The sequence below is a fragment of the Syngnathoides biaculeatus genome, chromosome 15 (assembly GCF_019802595.1).
Source record: "Syngnathoides biaculeatus isolate LvHL_M chromosome 15, ASM1980259v1, whole genome shotgun sequence".
Taxonomy (NCBI): domain Eukaryota; kingdom Metazoa; phylum Chordata; class Actinopteri; order Syngnathiformes; family Syngnathidae; genus Syngnathoides; species Syngnathoides biaculeatus.
Genome location: NC_084654.1, coordinates 3,397,868 through 3,416,056, shown reverse-complemented (window position 1 = coordinate 3,416,056; position 18,189 = coordinate 3,397,868). Strand labels below are relative to the sequence as shown.

Genomic DNA, 18,189 nt, shown 5'->3' with positions numbered 1-18,189 from the left:
ACATTCAAATTTGTGTGCATAGGGCGAGCAATAGCCAAAATGCCAGTACGCAAATATTTCCAAAATCTGCCTTTGACTGTAAAGCAAATTTACAACGAAATGCAAAAAAAAAAAAAAAAAAGCAAAATAAAATAAAATACACAACCCTATTGTCGCTGTTGGGTGAAAACCAACATTGGTCAAATTTACATTTTTTCACAAATCAATCCCATTTGTCTGTCCCTACTTTCTGTTATTTCTGTAATATTTACCAATTCAAAGTAGTGAAAAATAGCTTGAGAACAAATGTATTGACACTTGAATACTCAAAATGTCTGAGAAGTGCTGTAATGCTGCCTATTTCCTCATTCTGCTGAAGCCATGCAGCATAATTGTTGCCAGTATTTAAAGTGAGGACGTTTTTCGGACAGCCATTAGTGAAAATAGTGAGGGTTTTTTTGGGGGTAAAATGGATTGCTGTAAGATGCATGCAGATTCATTTATGCACAATACTTGTGATGTGATGGACGTGGGTATAGTGAGTGCATTGTATTTATTGCAGAGCTCATGCCAATAAGACCTTTGAAAAATAGTTTGGGAAGATGACATACGGTCACAAAGGCTATTATGAAGTTAAAGTTTTTTTATATGGCCAGTGTTGTTATGTGTCCACAACTTGTGATGTGCATGGCTGGTGCCGGAGCCATGTTCATACCATTTTAATCCATTAGAGCATAATAAATTAGTGAATTTATTTAGCATTGGAACATGAATAGGGGATGAGGTGTTGATGTGAGTGTATGATGGTATATGATAGCATTACAGTGAATACTCAGATCTTGAACGTCCCCATTCTCAAACAAATTGGTTTTCGAACCAAAATTTAGAGATTTTTTTTGCTTCTGCATTTGAACGAAAAAAAGCCCCCGAAAAAACCCGGAAATAACATAACATGCGCGGCCTGACCAGCTGACCCATGATGCACTTTGTTATTCTGAATTACTACGCCCCCGAAAAAAAACGGAAATAACATAACGTGCGCGGCCCGACCAGGTGACCCGCGATGCACTTTGTTATTGTGAATTGCAACGCCCCCTTAAAAACCCGGATATAACAACACATGCGTCCCCACCAGCTGACCCGTGACACGCTTTATTATTATGAATTGCAACGCCCCTGAAAAACCCGGAAATAACATAACGCGCAACCCGAACAGCTGACCCGTAACACGCTTTGTTATTGTGAATTGCAATGCCCCCCCCAAAAAAACAGAAATAACATAACGCGCGACCCGAACAGCTGACCCGTGACACACTTTGTTATTGTGAATTGCAACCGCAAAAAAAACCCCCCCAAAAAAAACAGAAATAATAGAGAGTGCGCCGCCCGACCATATAACGCAGTCTCTGTACGCAGACGTGTCCCGGTAGCTACATTTACCGACTGTTTTTTCTTCTTATTGAGGACTGTTAACCCCCAATCATGGCTCCAAAGAAGTGACACTAGATAAGTTCTTTGGGAAAAGAAAAGAACTTCCAGAGGGTGAATCACCCCCACTGAAGAGATTTGATAGTTGATAGTTTTGCATTGCTTTTTTTGTTGTGAACTTTAATAATGGTCTCACTCTCCATTAGCATTTTTGCTTTTTATTTTGTTTCAATGATTTCGTTAACTTGAGTTCCAAACTTTTTGTAAAAATAAAAAACAAATTCTTTGGTTTTTTCCCCCCTCGTTATTGCTTAATAAAAGCCCAAATGTCATCCCTGTAAACATTCTAAAATAGATATTGTGATGAAAAAAAATATGTAACATTATTCATTTCAATGTCTATACGAAAAAATAAATATGAGTAGAGAGCACATCATCCATGCGCAAAGTTGCGAAAGTGTCATTCGACATCCAAGTGGTTGCCATATTGGCTGCATCTACTGTCCATGAGGTCACACTGGCAGCCCACTCCTCCGTACAGATCGTCTAGATCAGACAGGTTTTTGGGCTGTCGCTAAGAAACACAGAGTTTCAGATCACTCCGCAGATTTTCTATTGGGTTTAGGTCTGGAGACTGGCTAGGCCACGCCAGACCCTTGATATGCTTCTTACGGAGCCACTCCTTGGTTTCCTGCCTGTGTGGTTCGGGTCATTGTCGTGTCGTGTGAAAGACCCAGCCACGACCCGTCTTCAATGCTCTGACTGAGGGAAAGAGATTCTTCCCCAAAATCTCAAAATACATGGCCACAGTCACCCTCTCCTTAATACAGTGCAGTCGTACCATGTGCAGAAAAACACCCCCAAAGCATGATGCTACCACCCCCATGGTTCACAGTAAGGATAATGTTCTTGGGATTAACTCATCATTCGTCTTCCTCCGAACACGGTTTGTGGGATTATGACCAAAAAGTTCCATTTTAGTCACCTCTGACCACAAAACCTTCTCCCATGACTCCTCTGTATCATCCAAATGGTCATTGGACACAATGGTCAAACTTAAGATGGGCCTTGACATGCACTGGTTTAAGCAGGGGAAGCTTCGGTGCCATGCATGATTTCAAACCCTGATGTCTTAGTGTATTACCAACAGTCACCTTAGAAACGGTGGTCCCAGCTCTTTTCTGGTCATTGTGTGATGTAGTCCTGGGCTGATTACTCACCTTTCTAAGGATCATTGAGACCCCACAAGCTGATTTCTTGCATGGGGTTTAGCTTCTTCTATTTTCTAATGATTGCTCCAACAGTGGACCTTTTTTGACCAAGCTGCTTGGCAATTTCTCCGTAGCCCTTTCCAGCCATGTGGAGTTGTACAATTTTGTCTCTGGTATCTTTGGACAGCTCTTTGGTCTCGGCCATATTACAAGTTTGAGTCTTACTGATTGTATGGGGTGGACAGGTGTCTTTATGCAAGGACCTCGCGGACGGGGAGGCAGTTTGGCCGGCGGCGTTGTTTTTATCACCGCCGCGCGGTGGATCGGGCATCGAGGTGGTTTGGCTGTGATTCGTCCATCTAAAGTGAAGAAAATAAGTATTTGAACACTCTGCTGTATTGCAAGTTCTTCCACTTAGAAATCATGGAGGGGTCTGAAATTTTCATCGTAGGTGCATGTCCACTGTGAGAGCGATAATCTAAAAAGAAAAACACAGAAATCACAATGTGTGATTTTTTTTATTCATTTATTTGTGTGATACAGCTGCAAATAAGTATTTGAACACCTGTCTATCAGCTAGAATTCTGACCTTCAAAGACCTGTTAGCCCGCCTTTAAAAGTCCACCTCCACACCATGTATTATCCTGAATCAGATGCACCTGTGTGAGGTCATTAGCTGCATAAAGACACCTGTCCACCCCATACAATCAGTAAGACTCAAACTTGTAACATTGCCAAGACCAAAGAGCTGTCCAAAGACACCAGAAACAAAATTGTACAACTTCACACGGGTGGAAAGGGCGACGGAGAAATTACCAAGCAGCTTGGTGAAAAAAGGTCAACTGTTGGAGCAATCATTAGAAAATGGAAGAAGGTAAACATGAAAATCTCGATTGGAGTGGAGCCCCATGCAATATATCGCCTTGTGGGGTCTCAATGATCCTTAGAAAGGTGAGAAATCAACCCAGGAATACACGACAGAATATGGTCAATGACCTGAAAAGAGTTGGGACCACCGTTTCCAAGGTGACTGTTGGCAATACACAGACGTTACGGTTTGAAATCTTGCATGGCACGGAAGCTTCCCCTGCTTAAACGAGCACATGTCAAGAGCCATCTTAAGTATGCCAATGACCATTTGGATAATACAGAGGAGTCATAGGAGAGTTTTGTGGTCAGATGAGACCAAAATTGAACTTTTTGGTCATAATTCCACTAACCGTGTTTGGAGGAAGACAAATGATGAGTTCCATCCCAAGAACACCATCACTACTGTGAAGCGTGGGGGTGGTTGCATCATGTTTTTGGGGTGTTTGTCTGCACATGGGATAGGACGACGGCACTGTATTTAGGAGAGGATGACCGCGGCCACGTATTGTGAGATTTTGGAGAACAACCTATTTCCCTCAGTCAGAGCATTGAAGATGGAACGTGGCTGGGTCTTTCAACATGACAATGACCCGAAGCACACAGCCAGGAAAACTAAGGAGTGGCTCCGTAAGAAGCATACCAAGGTTCTGGCGTGGCCTAGCCAGTTTCCAGACCTAAACCCAATAGAAAATCTTTGGAGGGAGCTGAAACTCCGTGTTTCTCAGCAACAGCCCAGAAACCTGTCTGATCTAAAGAAGATCTGTGTGGAGGAGTGTGCCAAAAGCCCTCCTGCAGTGTGTGCAAACCTGGTGAACAACTACAGGAAACAGTTTGACCTCTGTAATTGCAAACAAAGGCTACTGTACCGAATATTAACATTGGTTTTCTTAGGTGTTCAAATAGTTATTTGCAGCTGTATCACACAAATTAATCATTAAAAAAAAATCATACATTGTGATTTCTGGATTTTTCTATTTAGATTATCTCTCTCACAGTGGACATGCACCTACGATGACAATTTCAGACCCCTCCATGATTTCTAAGTGGCAGAACTTGCAATATAGCAGGATGTTCAAGTACTTATTTTCTTCACCATAGATCCATCGTGCTGTACAATGAATGGCCGGGTGGTTGCATAGCTATTTACTAAATGCACAGCGTTTGCATAATTTTAAAACAAGACTGAAAATTTTGTGAATACATTCCGGATATTGAAGCCTTTACTATTTATCAGTTTATGACTAAGTAAACCAAACAAGAATTTCACAACTGCTTACCAGTTGTTGTTTCCAACATGACGCATATCCTGCTACATGCGCCTGACTGCTTGCTCTCTATGGCCAGCCATTTCGTCTGCATTCAAACGTGTGTGCTGTCTAACTGGCCCAAATTGATAACCTTTAACGCCTTTATAAAGCTCGTATTCTTCACCGTCTTCGAAGGACAAAGAATAGTGTTCATCGCATCAAAATATCGGAAAATTCATATGCGTTCTCACAATGTATTCCAATGCTCAGCATTGTTGACACCGGCTACGACGTAATGCTCCTATTCAGCTGTTTCTGCTTCTTTTGTCTTTTTTAGGCGAATCCAGCAACGTGCGATCATTTTTCATTCATAATGGAATTCTGATTCAAATTCTGCATAAAAAAGTATAATATGAGCAAAAAGGTCCAATGAAGACATTCCATACACTTTAACTTATACATGTATTTCTACTATGCAGTTTATTTTCAGGAAAATCTAAAAAAAAAATGGTTTAAATACCCCGTTTTTAGGCTTGGAATGCAAATAATGATTCGGATTTCGAATAAATCACTTCTCAAGTCACTTTCTGGAAAGGATTGTAGTCGAGAACTGAGGTTGTACTCTATATGGTATCATACCAACTTCAATGAAGGGGTGTTTGGGAACTCACTCAAGATGGTGTTTTATTTTTTTTTGTGAAAAATTGTCATTTTGGAGGTGCGAGGATTCCGCTTGTCAGCAATGGCATATTTAAACAAAAATTGTGAACAATAACAAATTGTCAATTTTGGCAAAATAACAACATGGTCTGAATTCATGTTATTTCCAAGGGTAGAGCAACTGGCTTAGAAAAAAAAAAAAACACCTCAAGCTTCAGCGCAAGTCTTACCTTTCCTTACAGCTTCATCCATGATTGCCTGATTCATTGATAAGGCTCTCCTGTCTGTCACCATTGTAACTTGCTTGCCAAGGGAAAGCAGCATGGTTGCCATGGCAATAGCGCCAGGTGGGCCATCAGTCTCATCAGGAGGACTGAAGGTGAAACAAGTCAAAAGAATGTTAGTGTGACAGAGTCTTGTGGTGTGATGCGAAGAGTCACCTTAACAAATTATGCAGCTCATAAAATACAGTATCATTATCTTGTTTCAGAGACTTATAATATCTAATATCCAGAATTTTGGAAGGTGCACGTACTGCGTACCTGTACATGTAGTGTGTGGGGAAACCTGTTGTTATGGCAACAGAGGACGAATGAGAGAGTGCAAGGCAAGAGCGTAGAAGTTCATCTTGAATAAACAAAGCTTTTATACCCCGTAGACCTGTTTGACAAAGTGAGAATCAATTTCCTGCCCATGAGGACATATTTTTTAAGTCAAAGTACAGTCCTTGTCAGAAAAGACAAAGAATGTTTACAACTTGTTGAACTGTATTTTGTCATTTAACTCAATTCTACTCAGCATGTTATGTATATTTGAAATTAACATAAACTTGATACTGAGACCATGTGATGTTTGAACAATAAAACCCCAAGACATGTTGGAAGAGGCAATACTGCAAGTACATCAATGATATACTGTAGTGCAGTCGAAGAAATCATCTATAGTACCTGGATCTTCTCCTATGATAACATCCAGCTGCCTGATCTTTTCAACAGCTGTCTGTGATGCCAGACTGTAGAACAATGGATTTTGTGATATCTGGACACAGAGGGGGATCACGTCTGGAGTGAGGCTTGGTGGTTGAGATTTCTTGCTGTCAGAGGTATGGCATCCAAGGAAGGAGTCTTGCAGATCAGTCAAGAACATGCAGCCTGGTGAATGACTGAATGCCAAATATGGCTCTGGAAATCAAACAATATGAGTCTATTTTGACCATGGTTTGCATGAGATGATTGCCAGCTGTATTTTACAATAAATAAATAAAATATCAGGAAAAAAACAGATTGAAATATATTTTTATAGCCGGTTGTATAGGCCTGCGGCCCTGTGGGGTAATGAACTACGCAAATTGCATGATGGAGAAATCATGTTACAAATTCTCTCATACCAGTTAGTACCTGAACAAATGAATTTAATTACATCTCTACCTATATTTATTATTTTATCGTTAAATTTATAATTTCCCTAAATCCAATTCAATGTTAATATGTACTACTTTAGAAGGTGCATACACACACGCGCGCACAAGCACATGCCTACAGTGAAGATAAGTATTTGAACACCTTGCTATACTGCAAGTTCTCCCACTTAGAAAATCATGGAGGGGTCTGAAATTTTAATCGAAGGTGCATGTCCACAGAGAGCGAGATAATGGCTGCATCCTCTGTCCGTGACATCAGCTGGACATTCGCCAATGAAAACACGCAGTGCACCCTACTATGGGAGACGAACACGCTCATTCTGACGTGGAAGTTCTTTTCGAAAAGGAGAACACCATGCAACCAAGTGAAGTTACCGGAGCAATATTATACGATTGTTTCTAGCCATATTCAGATGATATGCGATCACAGCCAAACCGCCTTCCCGTCCGAGCCACTTCCACGGCGCAGATGAGCCATTGCGGCTCATCGCAGCTGGCCGGTGTGGCTCATTTTCGGCGCCGAGGTGGCTTATCATGGAGTCAAGCCATGCTGCTTTAGGGGGTTATTCATAGCCGCCACAGTACGCGATGAACAACACCGGCGCTTTACTGCGTTGTCATCGCACGCAGCTGAGTGAGGCATTGTCGGCTGCGTTCTTCAGAGCCGTCAACGTTCGCGAGCCCGAAACGCAGCCTTCGCTGGCGAAGCGATGCAGCAGCCCGACGCCGTCTGACGCGCACATCAACACATTTCGCACTACCTATCATTTGGAACCCACGAACCTCTCGTCCTCTGCACCCGTGCAATCCATTTTTCACGACGAAGCGGGTCTCTTGCAAACTTATGACGGGTAAATCCATTCTCCCGTGTGTTCAAGCAATGTCCAGCAATGCAAGGTGCCAGCATTTTGGATTTTCATGGCGGGAGTTACAAAAAGCTGTATACGTCAAAATCATGTTTTGTGGTGAAAAAACACATGGGCCCATATTCTCTCCTCACGAGGTTCATGGGAGTACTGGAGCCTATCCCACCTCTCATCGAGCAAGAGGCAGGGTGCACCCTGAACTGGTTGCCAGGCAATTGCAGGGCACATGGAGACATACAACAGTCGAACTCATAATCACACCTATGGGCAATTTAAAGTCTCCAATTAATGCATGTTTTTGTGATGTGGGAGGAAACCGGAGTGCCTGGAGATAACCCATGCAGGCACAGAGAGAACATTCAAACTTTTGGGTGATATTTGTAAAACAAAAAAATAGTGGATTTCTTTGAATGTGACACAATGTTGACCTCACCGGTAAATGTTCCATAATGTTGAAGGTAACCATATTTAAACATGCTGAAATAACAGTATTACAATACTAAATATTTTTAAACAAGTGAGACTGACTGGTGCTGACGACGGCTTCCAAGGCAGTTACTCCACAGGCCCAAAAGACTGGAACATCCCCAGGGTGCAGATCAACTGGATCCCCATAATCTGGTTTGGACAAGTCCTGTATTCCAAGGAAAGCTAAACATGCAAAAGCCAAGTTCACATTTACTTCAAATAAAAAGGCAATACCCTCTACAATATTATTTTTGTACCTGCATCCCCAATGTGCACTGGGGCTCCATGTGCTTGTGGGTTAAGGTGAGTGACCTGGACTGCTGCATCCAGCACGGGATATGGAACTGGGCGCATCGACACCACGAGAGGTGAATTGAAAACACCAGCTCGAATACATGGAACAGCAGTCTAGAAACAAGTAATCACTTGATAAAGGCAGTGGCCATTTTAGCATCCTAATTCAGTTCTGAAGGGCTGTCAGGAAGTAATGAGGCCAATTCAACCATCGATCTTTTTAGATTTGAGACTATGAGTGTATCTCAAATCCCTTCAATGCAACATTGCTAGCTCCTTTTTCCTCAAAACACTGAATGCGAACTCGAAGTTGCTGTCACACCACCATAAGAGCAAGTGTCTCAAATGTCTTAAACAACCATCGAGGAATGAGGAGCTAGCATCCAGGACCTTAAGTCGGGGTACAGCTGATATACAGTATATGGAAGTAAATGTGTACCACTACATTTCAAAATTCACATTGTTATTTCAAAGTGATCACATTTTCAATAGCTGTATTTCTGTTTAACTTTTCAATGTTAACAAATTCGGCACAAAAAAAAAAACCTTTCAAAATTTAAACATTATTTTCAGCCACCTGAGATTCCACTGGCTAAAATTCGCATTCTGAAATTCAATGTCTAAATTCAGTGTAAAAAAACGCAGGGTTATTTTCAGTCACAGACATTAGCAAATGATGTCAGAACCCAACACCCAGCCAATCCAGTCCCGCTTTCTTAGTATGTGACGTTACGTGACTAACAGGCAGGACCTCTTAGTCCTGTACAGATGGGACCTTGACAAAGTTGTTTCACACCTTGTACATGCTGACATTTCTGCCTTGCTCCACATTCCTGACGACAACTCCAGCTTTCTTCAGGCTGCCCTCAAAACCAAAACTGCAGCCCAGATAGAAACAAACCATGTCTGACCACTCGACACAAGGCACCAACTGGTTCTGTGATACAGTCCTAAAAACAGAAAACATGTCAAGTGTGAACTCTGATAAATAAGAATTTCACCTATTACACAGATTAAGGATTATATAATCATATTTATATGCTATTACATATTGCTTTAAATGTAGAGGAAACAAAAAAGGATATGAGTCTATAAATCTGGAATAAACTAAACAAAGACATGCTTCATTGGTCTAATTATTCATTTGATAAATGAATCATCTTCTGCATAGTTATCTTGATAAGATCTGAAGATCCAAGTGTAACCGATCTGAATTAACATAATTTCTCAAGTATAATGCGTCCTTATGTATAATGCACACCCCCAAAGTTGACCTTCAAAAATCAGGAAATTCCTTCGACCAATGTACACTGCGTGCAAACCAATTTGCTGTTACCAATATGCTCAAAACATTAGGAATTATCTGCATTTATACTTTTTTACGTTTTGTTTGTACTTGTATTGTTTTTCAAAAACTACAACAATCATTAATAATAATCATTATGCTTGAGCTTATGTAACGGTAACATATAACTTGGGACACGCCATAGGACACACTTTTCCTGCTCCCTGTAATTGTCAGAACAGAATCCATCAACCAACTAAAATAAATGCTCAATGATCGCATAACATTTCATTAATATTGTTGATAATACATAGTACATTCCTAAATAAACTATTTAATACTGTTTAACTTAAACATTTTTTGCATGAAATATTTGTGCATAAAACATTTGGGCATAGTGCAGTTTTTATCCACTACGTTACACATTCTTGGTGAAGACTTCAAAATAAGCATCTGACTGACATCTCCAATCTGAAAAATATCCATCGTAGCTAGCTTTGGTGCATCACTGTCGAACTCATCATTGATTACTTGGTCCAGTTACGATGCCTCCTCCATTGCATCATGAACATCCCATCTTGCTCCCACAGCATGTCATCCTCTGACCCATCCATGGCATTTGTGAAGAAGCATTTTTTGAATCCCAAGAGTTTTGGTTTAGCAACAAAGGCTACAATCTGTAACAGCTTTCCTTATGGCGTCTAGTGGCTATCAAAACAACGTGAGCTCAATCTACGTCAAAACAAGGGTAATGGGCACATTTAAAAAAAGCGAGCATTTCAATTGTGTGCGCTCTCCAGTTTTTTTTTTTTTTATGTACTCATTACACTCATACTACTTAGTTTCAGCTCACGTTGGTTTGATAACGTCCTGAAGCCATTGAGCTCTTGTTTTGGACTGCTGCGATGCTTCCGGGTTCCTCCCGTCAGTTTCTGATGTTTGCTGCAGTGGCAACGAATATGCTACGCTAACGATCGTAAAATGGCAATCTGCCACGAGAAGGTCAGAGTTCAGGTTGGTGGCGCACATTACCATAATATATATATATATATATATATATATATATATATATATATATATATATATATATATATTATATATATATAAAAATGTGTAACATAAGACATTGAATATCATATTGAAATGTATATGTATACCTTTTTTATTACTCTATGTACCTGTATGTGACTATAATGTGATAGTATTTTTTATTTTTCATTCATACCTAAATATAATGCACTCTATTAACTTTTTGAAAATATTTTTTGAAAAATGTGTGCATTATTTTCAAAAAAATTACAGTACTCAAAATGCCTTTGTTGTGTTTGTTTGTTGCAAGGTTACCTAAGTGAATCACTGTAGTTCTGCAGGCTGGAGACACTTTTTACCAGAACGCCATCCTGATACACTCGGTACTGTGAGATGTCTGTTCTGGTGAAACACAAAAAGCAAGCAACTTCACATGCTATACACAACTATCATGATATCCCACACATATCCCAACTTTGATTGTTCAGTTGTTCTTCTTTTATTGAAAAACAATGGAATGTTATTGTACTGTCTCTCGCAGAGGAGACAACACCCTTCCAGACAGTTCATTCCTGGGCTGCGAAGGACAAAGATCATGACTCGCAACAGGACAATGAATGCATCAGAAAAATGTGTGCACTCTTTATAATAGATTAAGGTGCCTAGGTCCCAGGATTATCAGTGTATTTCTAAATTCTGTTTTTGCAAATTTTAGTGGAGATTGAATCAATTCAACTTCCCAAGAAAAAACGAGTGTCTCACTTTGAAACTTTTATATTGAAACTCAAATTCACAGGACTTCAAGCTCAGCTCAACTTACACCATTAGCTACTTATACTTAACCATAAAGACAATAACCAAAAATATCTGATACCTGATGTCAGCATCTTTTGCCAGAATTGGGCAAGAAGTCTCTCCTGGTTGGCTGCAGTAGAGGAGTGGCAAAGGTGCAGGATTGCTGCGGCAAAACACTTCAAAATCATTGGCCAGATGTTTGGGCAAGATGACAACATTTGCCTGCTGGTATCCTAGCACACAAACACAATGGATCCACAACATATCACTAAAATTCCATTAAAAGCATTTCTAACACACCTTATGTAGAGACACATGCACACACACACACATATACACACGGTCTCCCAAAAGTCACTACTCTATACAGTTTTTTCCATTTTCTTTCATATATCATTCAAACAGGTATGAGGTCATCAGCATTTGACAGTTTGGCCTTTGTAGCTTTTAGTATTCAGTATTCTCTTGCCAATTTCCAAATATTTCGCACTGTATAATGAGTTTATCCTGGTTTACAGTGATAGTGCGGATTGGATCTAACAACATAACTAGTCACTCACTGAAAAAAGTCAGAGCTTATAGTGACTATTAGTTTCTATTCTTTTAGTTTTATAATGTTTTTTAGTGTTACAAAATCAATGAAGATAAAGCTTTCCCAGAGTGTACAATAATATCCATATGAATGTAATGCAAACATTCTTACCATTGGCTAATCCTGATGTCGTGGTTATTCTGGAATCTTCATTTCTAATGAGCAGCCTTAATTCCGCAGGATCCAATGAATGTAAATTATCTGACACTGCCATCAGAGAGAAAATACTATGTCACATGCAGTGGAGAAAATAATCAAAAATCTAACTCATCGAACAAAATGGGGTAGTTGGACGAATTTGACATAAGAAGACATTCGGTCTGTTGTGAATAATTCATTCGCTCTACACATGATCGTCATTGGAACTGCCTCCCTCTTACATCCACTAATTACATATACATTCATCCAAGCACCACCTGGTGTCTACTTCTTGGTATCACAGCTTCAGCCAGTCACTTTTCTTGTAAGCGTGAGGATGAAAGGCCAGGATTTGATTTAAGATTGTTGCAATTTTCACATGAAGAACTGAAAAAATAAAGCCTCATTTGCCCAAATGAAGAAGAAAGGCAGGGTCTTAGATAACCAAAACGTATGCAAATGACCAGACTCCTACTCTTTGCATTCATCCATCTTCTTTGCCGCTTATCCTCACGAGGGTCGCAGGGAGTGCTAGAGCCCATCCCAGCTGTCAACGTGCAGGAGGCGGGGTACACTCTGAACTGGTTGCCAGCCAATCGCAGGGCACATAGAGACAAACAGCCAAACTTACAATCACACCTAGGGGCAATTGAGAGTGTCCAATTAATGTTGCATGTTTTTATGATGTGGGAGGAACCCGGAGTGCCCAGAGAAAACCCACACAGGCACGAGGAGAACATGTAAACTCCACACAGGCGTTGCCGGGGTCGAAACCGGGTCCTCAGAACTGTGAGGCCACCGCTTTACCAGCTGGTGTGCGGTGTGCCACCCCTCCTAACCTTTACCGTAGTAAATATACACATAACACAAAAGTGTTTCACAAAATTATTTCCTTTGTTGGCATTTATACATCGTACACTAATTCTGCATTTAAGGAAGTAATAATTTTCAAATTTGATTGATGGTGGTTTGTTTATATGTGCCCTATGATTGGCCAGTTCAGGGTGAACCCTGCCTCTCGCTGAAGATGGCTGGGGCGAGACCCTTGACCCTGGTGTGGCTAAGTAGTGTAGGAAATGGATGGATGTCTGATTCAGTTGCATGGCCTTGCAGAATGGTGGATCTGTAATCCTTATGTGCATTTTTGGTCTGTAACAGCAGAATTTGAAATGGTCCCTGATTATTTTACATTTATTCTGGGCGGCACGGTGGAGCACCTGGAAAGCATTGGCCTCACAGTTCTGAGGACCAGGGTTCAATCCCAGCCCTTCCTGTGTGGAGTTTGCATGTTTTGTCCGGGCACTCCATTATCCTCCCACATCTCAAAACATGTAACATTGATGGGACACTGTAAATTCCCCATAGGTGGGATTGTGAATGCGGCTATTGTTCGTCTCTATGTGCCCTGCGATTGGCTGGCAACCAGTTCAGGGTGTACCCTGCCTCCTAACCATTGAAAACTGGGATTATCCTCACAATGGTCATGGAAGTGCTGGAGCCTTTCCCAACTGTCAATGGGCAGGAGGCCCAAGAAAATTCCTCCCCTTCAGTTTCGATCTCTTCTACAGAGCATTCTGGAGATTATTGGTTGTTTGTCACTATGCCGAGTAGGGGCATACATCTCTCCTAGGTGTTGTGGTTGGGTCCCTTATCTATGTTCTAGTTATTTACCTGCGGCTGTCTATGTGTAGCTGCTCACTGTGTTCAAAATGTTCAAAAGGGAGGAACATATAGTGACCTACAAGAGCGAAGGTAGAAGCACGCAGGTGGATTATATTTTGTGCAGAAGATGTAATCTGAAGGACATTACTGACTATAAAGTAGTGGTAGGGGAGAGTGTAGCGCGACAGCATTGGATGGTGGTGTGTAGGATGACTCTGGTGGTGGGTAGGATGATTCAGATGACAAAGGTAGAGCAGAGAACCATGTGGTGGAAGCTGAGAAAGGAAGAATGTTGTGCGGCCTTTTGGAAAGAGGTGAGACAGGCTCTCGATGGACAGCAGAAGATCCCGGAAGAGTGGACTACGACAAGCAAGGTAATCAGAGAGACAGGCAGGAGAGTACTTGTGTGTGTCTTCTGGTAGGAAAGGGGAGAAGGAGACTTGGTGGTGGAACCCCAAAATACAGGGAGTCATACAAGGAAAGAGATTAGCGAAGAAGAAGTGGGACACTGAGAGGACTGAGGAGAGGCGAAAGCAGTACATCGAGATGCGACGTAGGCCAAAGGTAGAGGTGGCGAAGGCTAAACAAGAGGTATATGACGACATGTACACTAGGTTGGACACGAAAGAAGGAGAAAAGGATCTCTACAGGTTGGCCAGACAGAGGGATAGAGATGGGAAGGATGTGCAGCAGGTAAGGGTGATTAAGGATAGAGATGGAAATGTGTTGACTGGTGCCAGTACCGTTTTAAATAGATGGAAAGAATACTTTGAGAAGTTGATGAATGAAGAAAATGTGAGAGAAGGAAGAGTTGAATAGGCAAGTGTGACTGTGAGAAAGATAATCTAAAAAGAAAAATCCAGAAATCACAATGTATGTTTTTTTTAATCAATTTATTTGTGTGATACAGCTGCAAATAAGTATTTGAACACCTGAGAAAACCAATGTTAATATTTGGTACAGTAGCCTTTGTTTGCAATTACAGAGGTCAAATGTTTCCAGTCGTTGCTCAGCTGGTTTGCACACACTGCAGGATGGATTTTGGCCCACTCTTCCACACAGATCTTCTCTAGATCAGACGTGTTTCTGGGCTGTCGCTGAGAAACACGGAGTTTCCGCTCCCTCCAAAGATTTTCTATTGGGTTTAGGTCTGGAGACTGGCTAGGCCACGCCAGAACCTTGATATGCTTCTTACAAAGCCACTCCTAGGTTTTCATTGTCATGTTGAAAGACCTTGTCACAACCCATCTTCAATGCTCTGACTGAGGGAATGAGGTTGTTCCCCAAAACCTCACAAGACATGGCCGTGATCATCTTCTCCTTAAAGGGGAATTCCAGTGCTTTGCATGAACAATGTATCCAATTGGTCATGTAATATATACTCTATTTTGACAATGTGATGTTTAATCCTCTCTCATTTAATAGTGTTTTGAAAAGGTTATTATTGACAATTACGAATTTTCAAGGGCGCTGCCATTTTCACGTGTGACATGACTTGCGTGCGCAGATGTTACGTGTAAGGTGTGCACCAAAGGCTCGATTACATTATGCCCAGCGATGATTTCTCAGATTTATCCTCATCTGATGAAGAAGTAGCAGTGTCGGTTGATCGGGAAGGATCGGAGGAATACTTCCATACAGATTTGAACTTGTGGCTGTAAATAATGTTGAATATTTGGATGGTTCTTCAGGTGGAATGACGCCGGAGTCTGACTACTTGGAGGGTTACGCGCGGGACATAAGTGCGTAAACAAAGGCTTCCCGGAGCTCCGGGGGCCTTTGTTGCCAAGCTTCGACTCCCAGCCTCCGCCGCATCTTAGTGTATGTCATGACATCTTTGTGTATTAGCAAGTCTCCTTGGAAACGGTGGTCCGGCTCTTTTCAGGTCATTGACCAAGTCTTGTCGTGTAGTCCTGGGCTGATTCCTCACCTTTCTAAGGATCACTGAGACCCCACGAGGTGATATCTTGCATGGGGCTCCACTCCAATTGAGATTGACTGTCATGTTTGGCCTCTTCCATTTTGTAATGATTGTTCCAACAGTGGACCTTTTTTCACCAAGCTGCTTGGCAATTTCTCCATAGCACTTTCCAGCCGTGTCAAGTTGTACAATTTTGTCTCTGGTGTCTTTGGACAGCTCTTTGGTCTTGGTCATGTTACAAGTTTGAGTCTTAGTGATTGCATGTGGTGGACAAGTGTCTTTATGCAGCTAACAACCTCACACAGGTGCATCTGATTCTGCAAAAAACATGGAATGGAGGTGGACTTTTAAAGGCGGACGAACAGGTCTTTGAGGGTCAGAATTCTCGCTAATAGACAAGTGTTCTAATACTTATTTGAAGCTGTATCACACAAATAAATCGTTAAAAAAACCATACATTGTGATTTCTGGAAATTTCATACCACCTCCATGATTTCCAAGTGGTAGAACTTGCAATACAGCAGGGTGTTCAAGTACTGATTTTCTTCAATGTATATGTTTTGATAAACTGTGCTGTTGTTAGTGGTCTGAGCACAATCAATAAAAACCTCTAGTGTGTCTATTGAACTTACTGAATAAACACTATACCGCATGCATACTAGTCAACTAGTGTACAGAGTCGCTGAGCCATAAAATTGAGGATGGGTGGGTCAAGCTCCCTCCACTCACAAGGGGGGGCCAACGAGCCCATCCAGCATGGGAACCAATCAGAAGGACGCCACCCACACTCCAGGAGCCAGGGCAGTTCTTACCTCAACCGAAATGCCCCGAGCAGTCCCATAGGTAGTGGCATGGGCACTGGACCTCTGCCCTTTAAATTATTCCTTTTTGTCAATTACAATTTGGATGAGACAAGTGCAGATTGGCTGGCGACCAGTTTGGGGTGTATCCCGCCTCCAGCATGAGGACAGCTGAGATAGGCTCCAACACTCCTGCAACCCCTGTGAGGATAAGCGGCTCAGAAAATGGATGAGACAAGCCCGAGTTGCAGCAGCATTGTTTGTGTTTTCTAAATACCCAAACACCCAATGAAAATATGTTTTATACAAAACCATTTAAAAACAATTATCTATCATTTACTACCAGAACTCTCAAACATATTTGCTGGCTCTTATTTCTCTGAATTGCAATGTTGCTAGCTCCCCACTCATCGATCTTTTGAGAAAGTGATGGGGAAGTTTTCACACAGCCATATTAATGAGGATCTCAACTCTCAAATGTGCAATGAAGCCTGAGTGAGGATCACACATTCCACCGACTTACAAAAAGAGAGGAACAACTGATGGTTCATTAGCAGAACTTTTTTCGCTCTGGGTGCTTGCTCTTGCCAGATGGCACTGTATCCCCCAAACTCCAGACCAAGTGGCATCGCTGACTCTGCTCCCTAGCTAAGGCTGATGCTTATGGGGATGCAGGAATCCAGTACCTTGTCAGTGCAACTGAATATGATGTGGTTCCTTCCTAATTGATGGCCTACCAAAAGATTCTCATTGCCAATGCATGAGTAATTGTACATCTCATGACAGGTAAGCTCAAAGAGCTGTCTCAAGACCACTGCAAATTAATTGTTGCGAAATATAATGATGGCTTTGGTTACATGCGCATATCGAAGCTTCCGAATGGTCCAGTGACCACGGTTGGGGTCATAATGCCAAACAATATAATTTCCTACATTTCAGAACTAGGGTCGGTATACAGTGTAGGTCGTTTTTTTTTTAAACAAAATATTTTTACTCCATCTCCAGCACATGGTGCCATGATTTCCTTGTCAGTTCTCATTAATTCAGACTCCCTCGTACATAACGAGATCAAAATGAATAAAGGCTTGGTCTCAAAAACATGAAACAATGTCAAAAATCGGACATGGCATAACATGAAAACATAACTTGACTTGATATGGGTCAGTCGCACCATGACATGGGACGAGGCAGTTATGCTAGTTGATCCTCGCTTGTAACAAGTCGCATAAAAAAAACAAGGCTTAAATACAATGTAATCGGCGTGTATGAGGAAATGGCACACGGCCACGCCGGCGGCCACCGCGGCTGCTGTGAAATATTCGATTTAACTCTGATCTTCACAGCAGCACGAGTGCGTGTGGAGTGTGGAGAACAACGCTCCTGACATATTACATGGTGTAAAAATGTTAGGGTTAGCAGGAATTTTTAGGGTCGATCGGTAAATCGGAATCACAAGCTTTTTTTTTCCCTTTTCTTTTTACGCCAAATGCACAAGTTGCACAAATTTGGTTCGATCAGGTGCTC

At 41.6% G+C, this 18,189-nt stretch overlaps 1 protein-coding gene across 8 annotated transcripts in view; it reads right to left on the bottom strand.

Moving 5' to 3' along the window:
• dglucy (D-glutamate cyclase) overlaps positions 1 to 18,189 on the bottom strand; it is a 51,011-nt gene that overhangs the window by 18,218 nt on the left and 14,604 nt on the right. For all 8 annotated transcript variants that reach the window (XM_061842784.1, XM_061842785.1, XM_061842782.1 and 5 more), the window contains exons 3-11: positions 12,256 to 12,351; positions 11,632 to 11,785; positions 11,073 to 11,159; positions 9,240 to 9,393; positions 8,407 to 8,557; positions 8,210 to 8,332; positions 6,343 to 6,576; positions 5,938 to 6,055; positions 5,626 to 5,768 (exon numbers count right to left, since the gene is read on the bottom strand). In XM_061842784.1, coding sequence (XP_061698768.1) covers positions 5,626 to 5,768; positions 5,938 to 6,055; positions 6,343 to 6,576; positions 8,210 to 8,332; positions 8,407 to 8,557; positions 9,240 to 9,393; positions 11,073 to 11,159; positions 11,632 to 11,785; positions 12,256 to 12,351 — 1,260 coding nt within the window. The remainder of the gene's footprint in view (positions 1 to 5,625; positions 5,769 to 5,937; positions 6,056 to 6,342; positions 6,577 to 8,209; positions 8,333 to 8,406; positions 8,558 to 9,239; positions 9,394 to 11,072; positions 11,160 to 11,631; positions 11,786 to 12,255; positions 12,352 to 18,189) is intronic.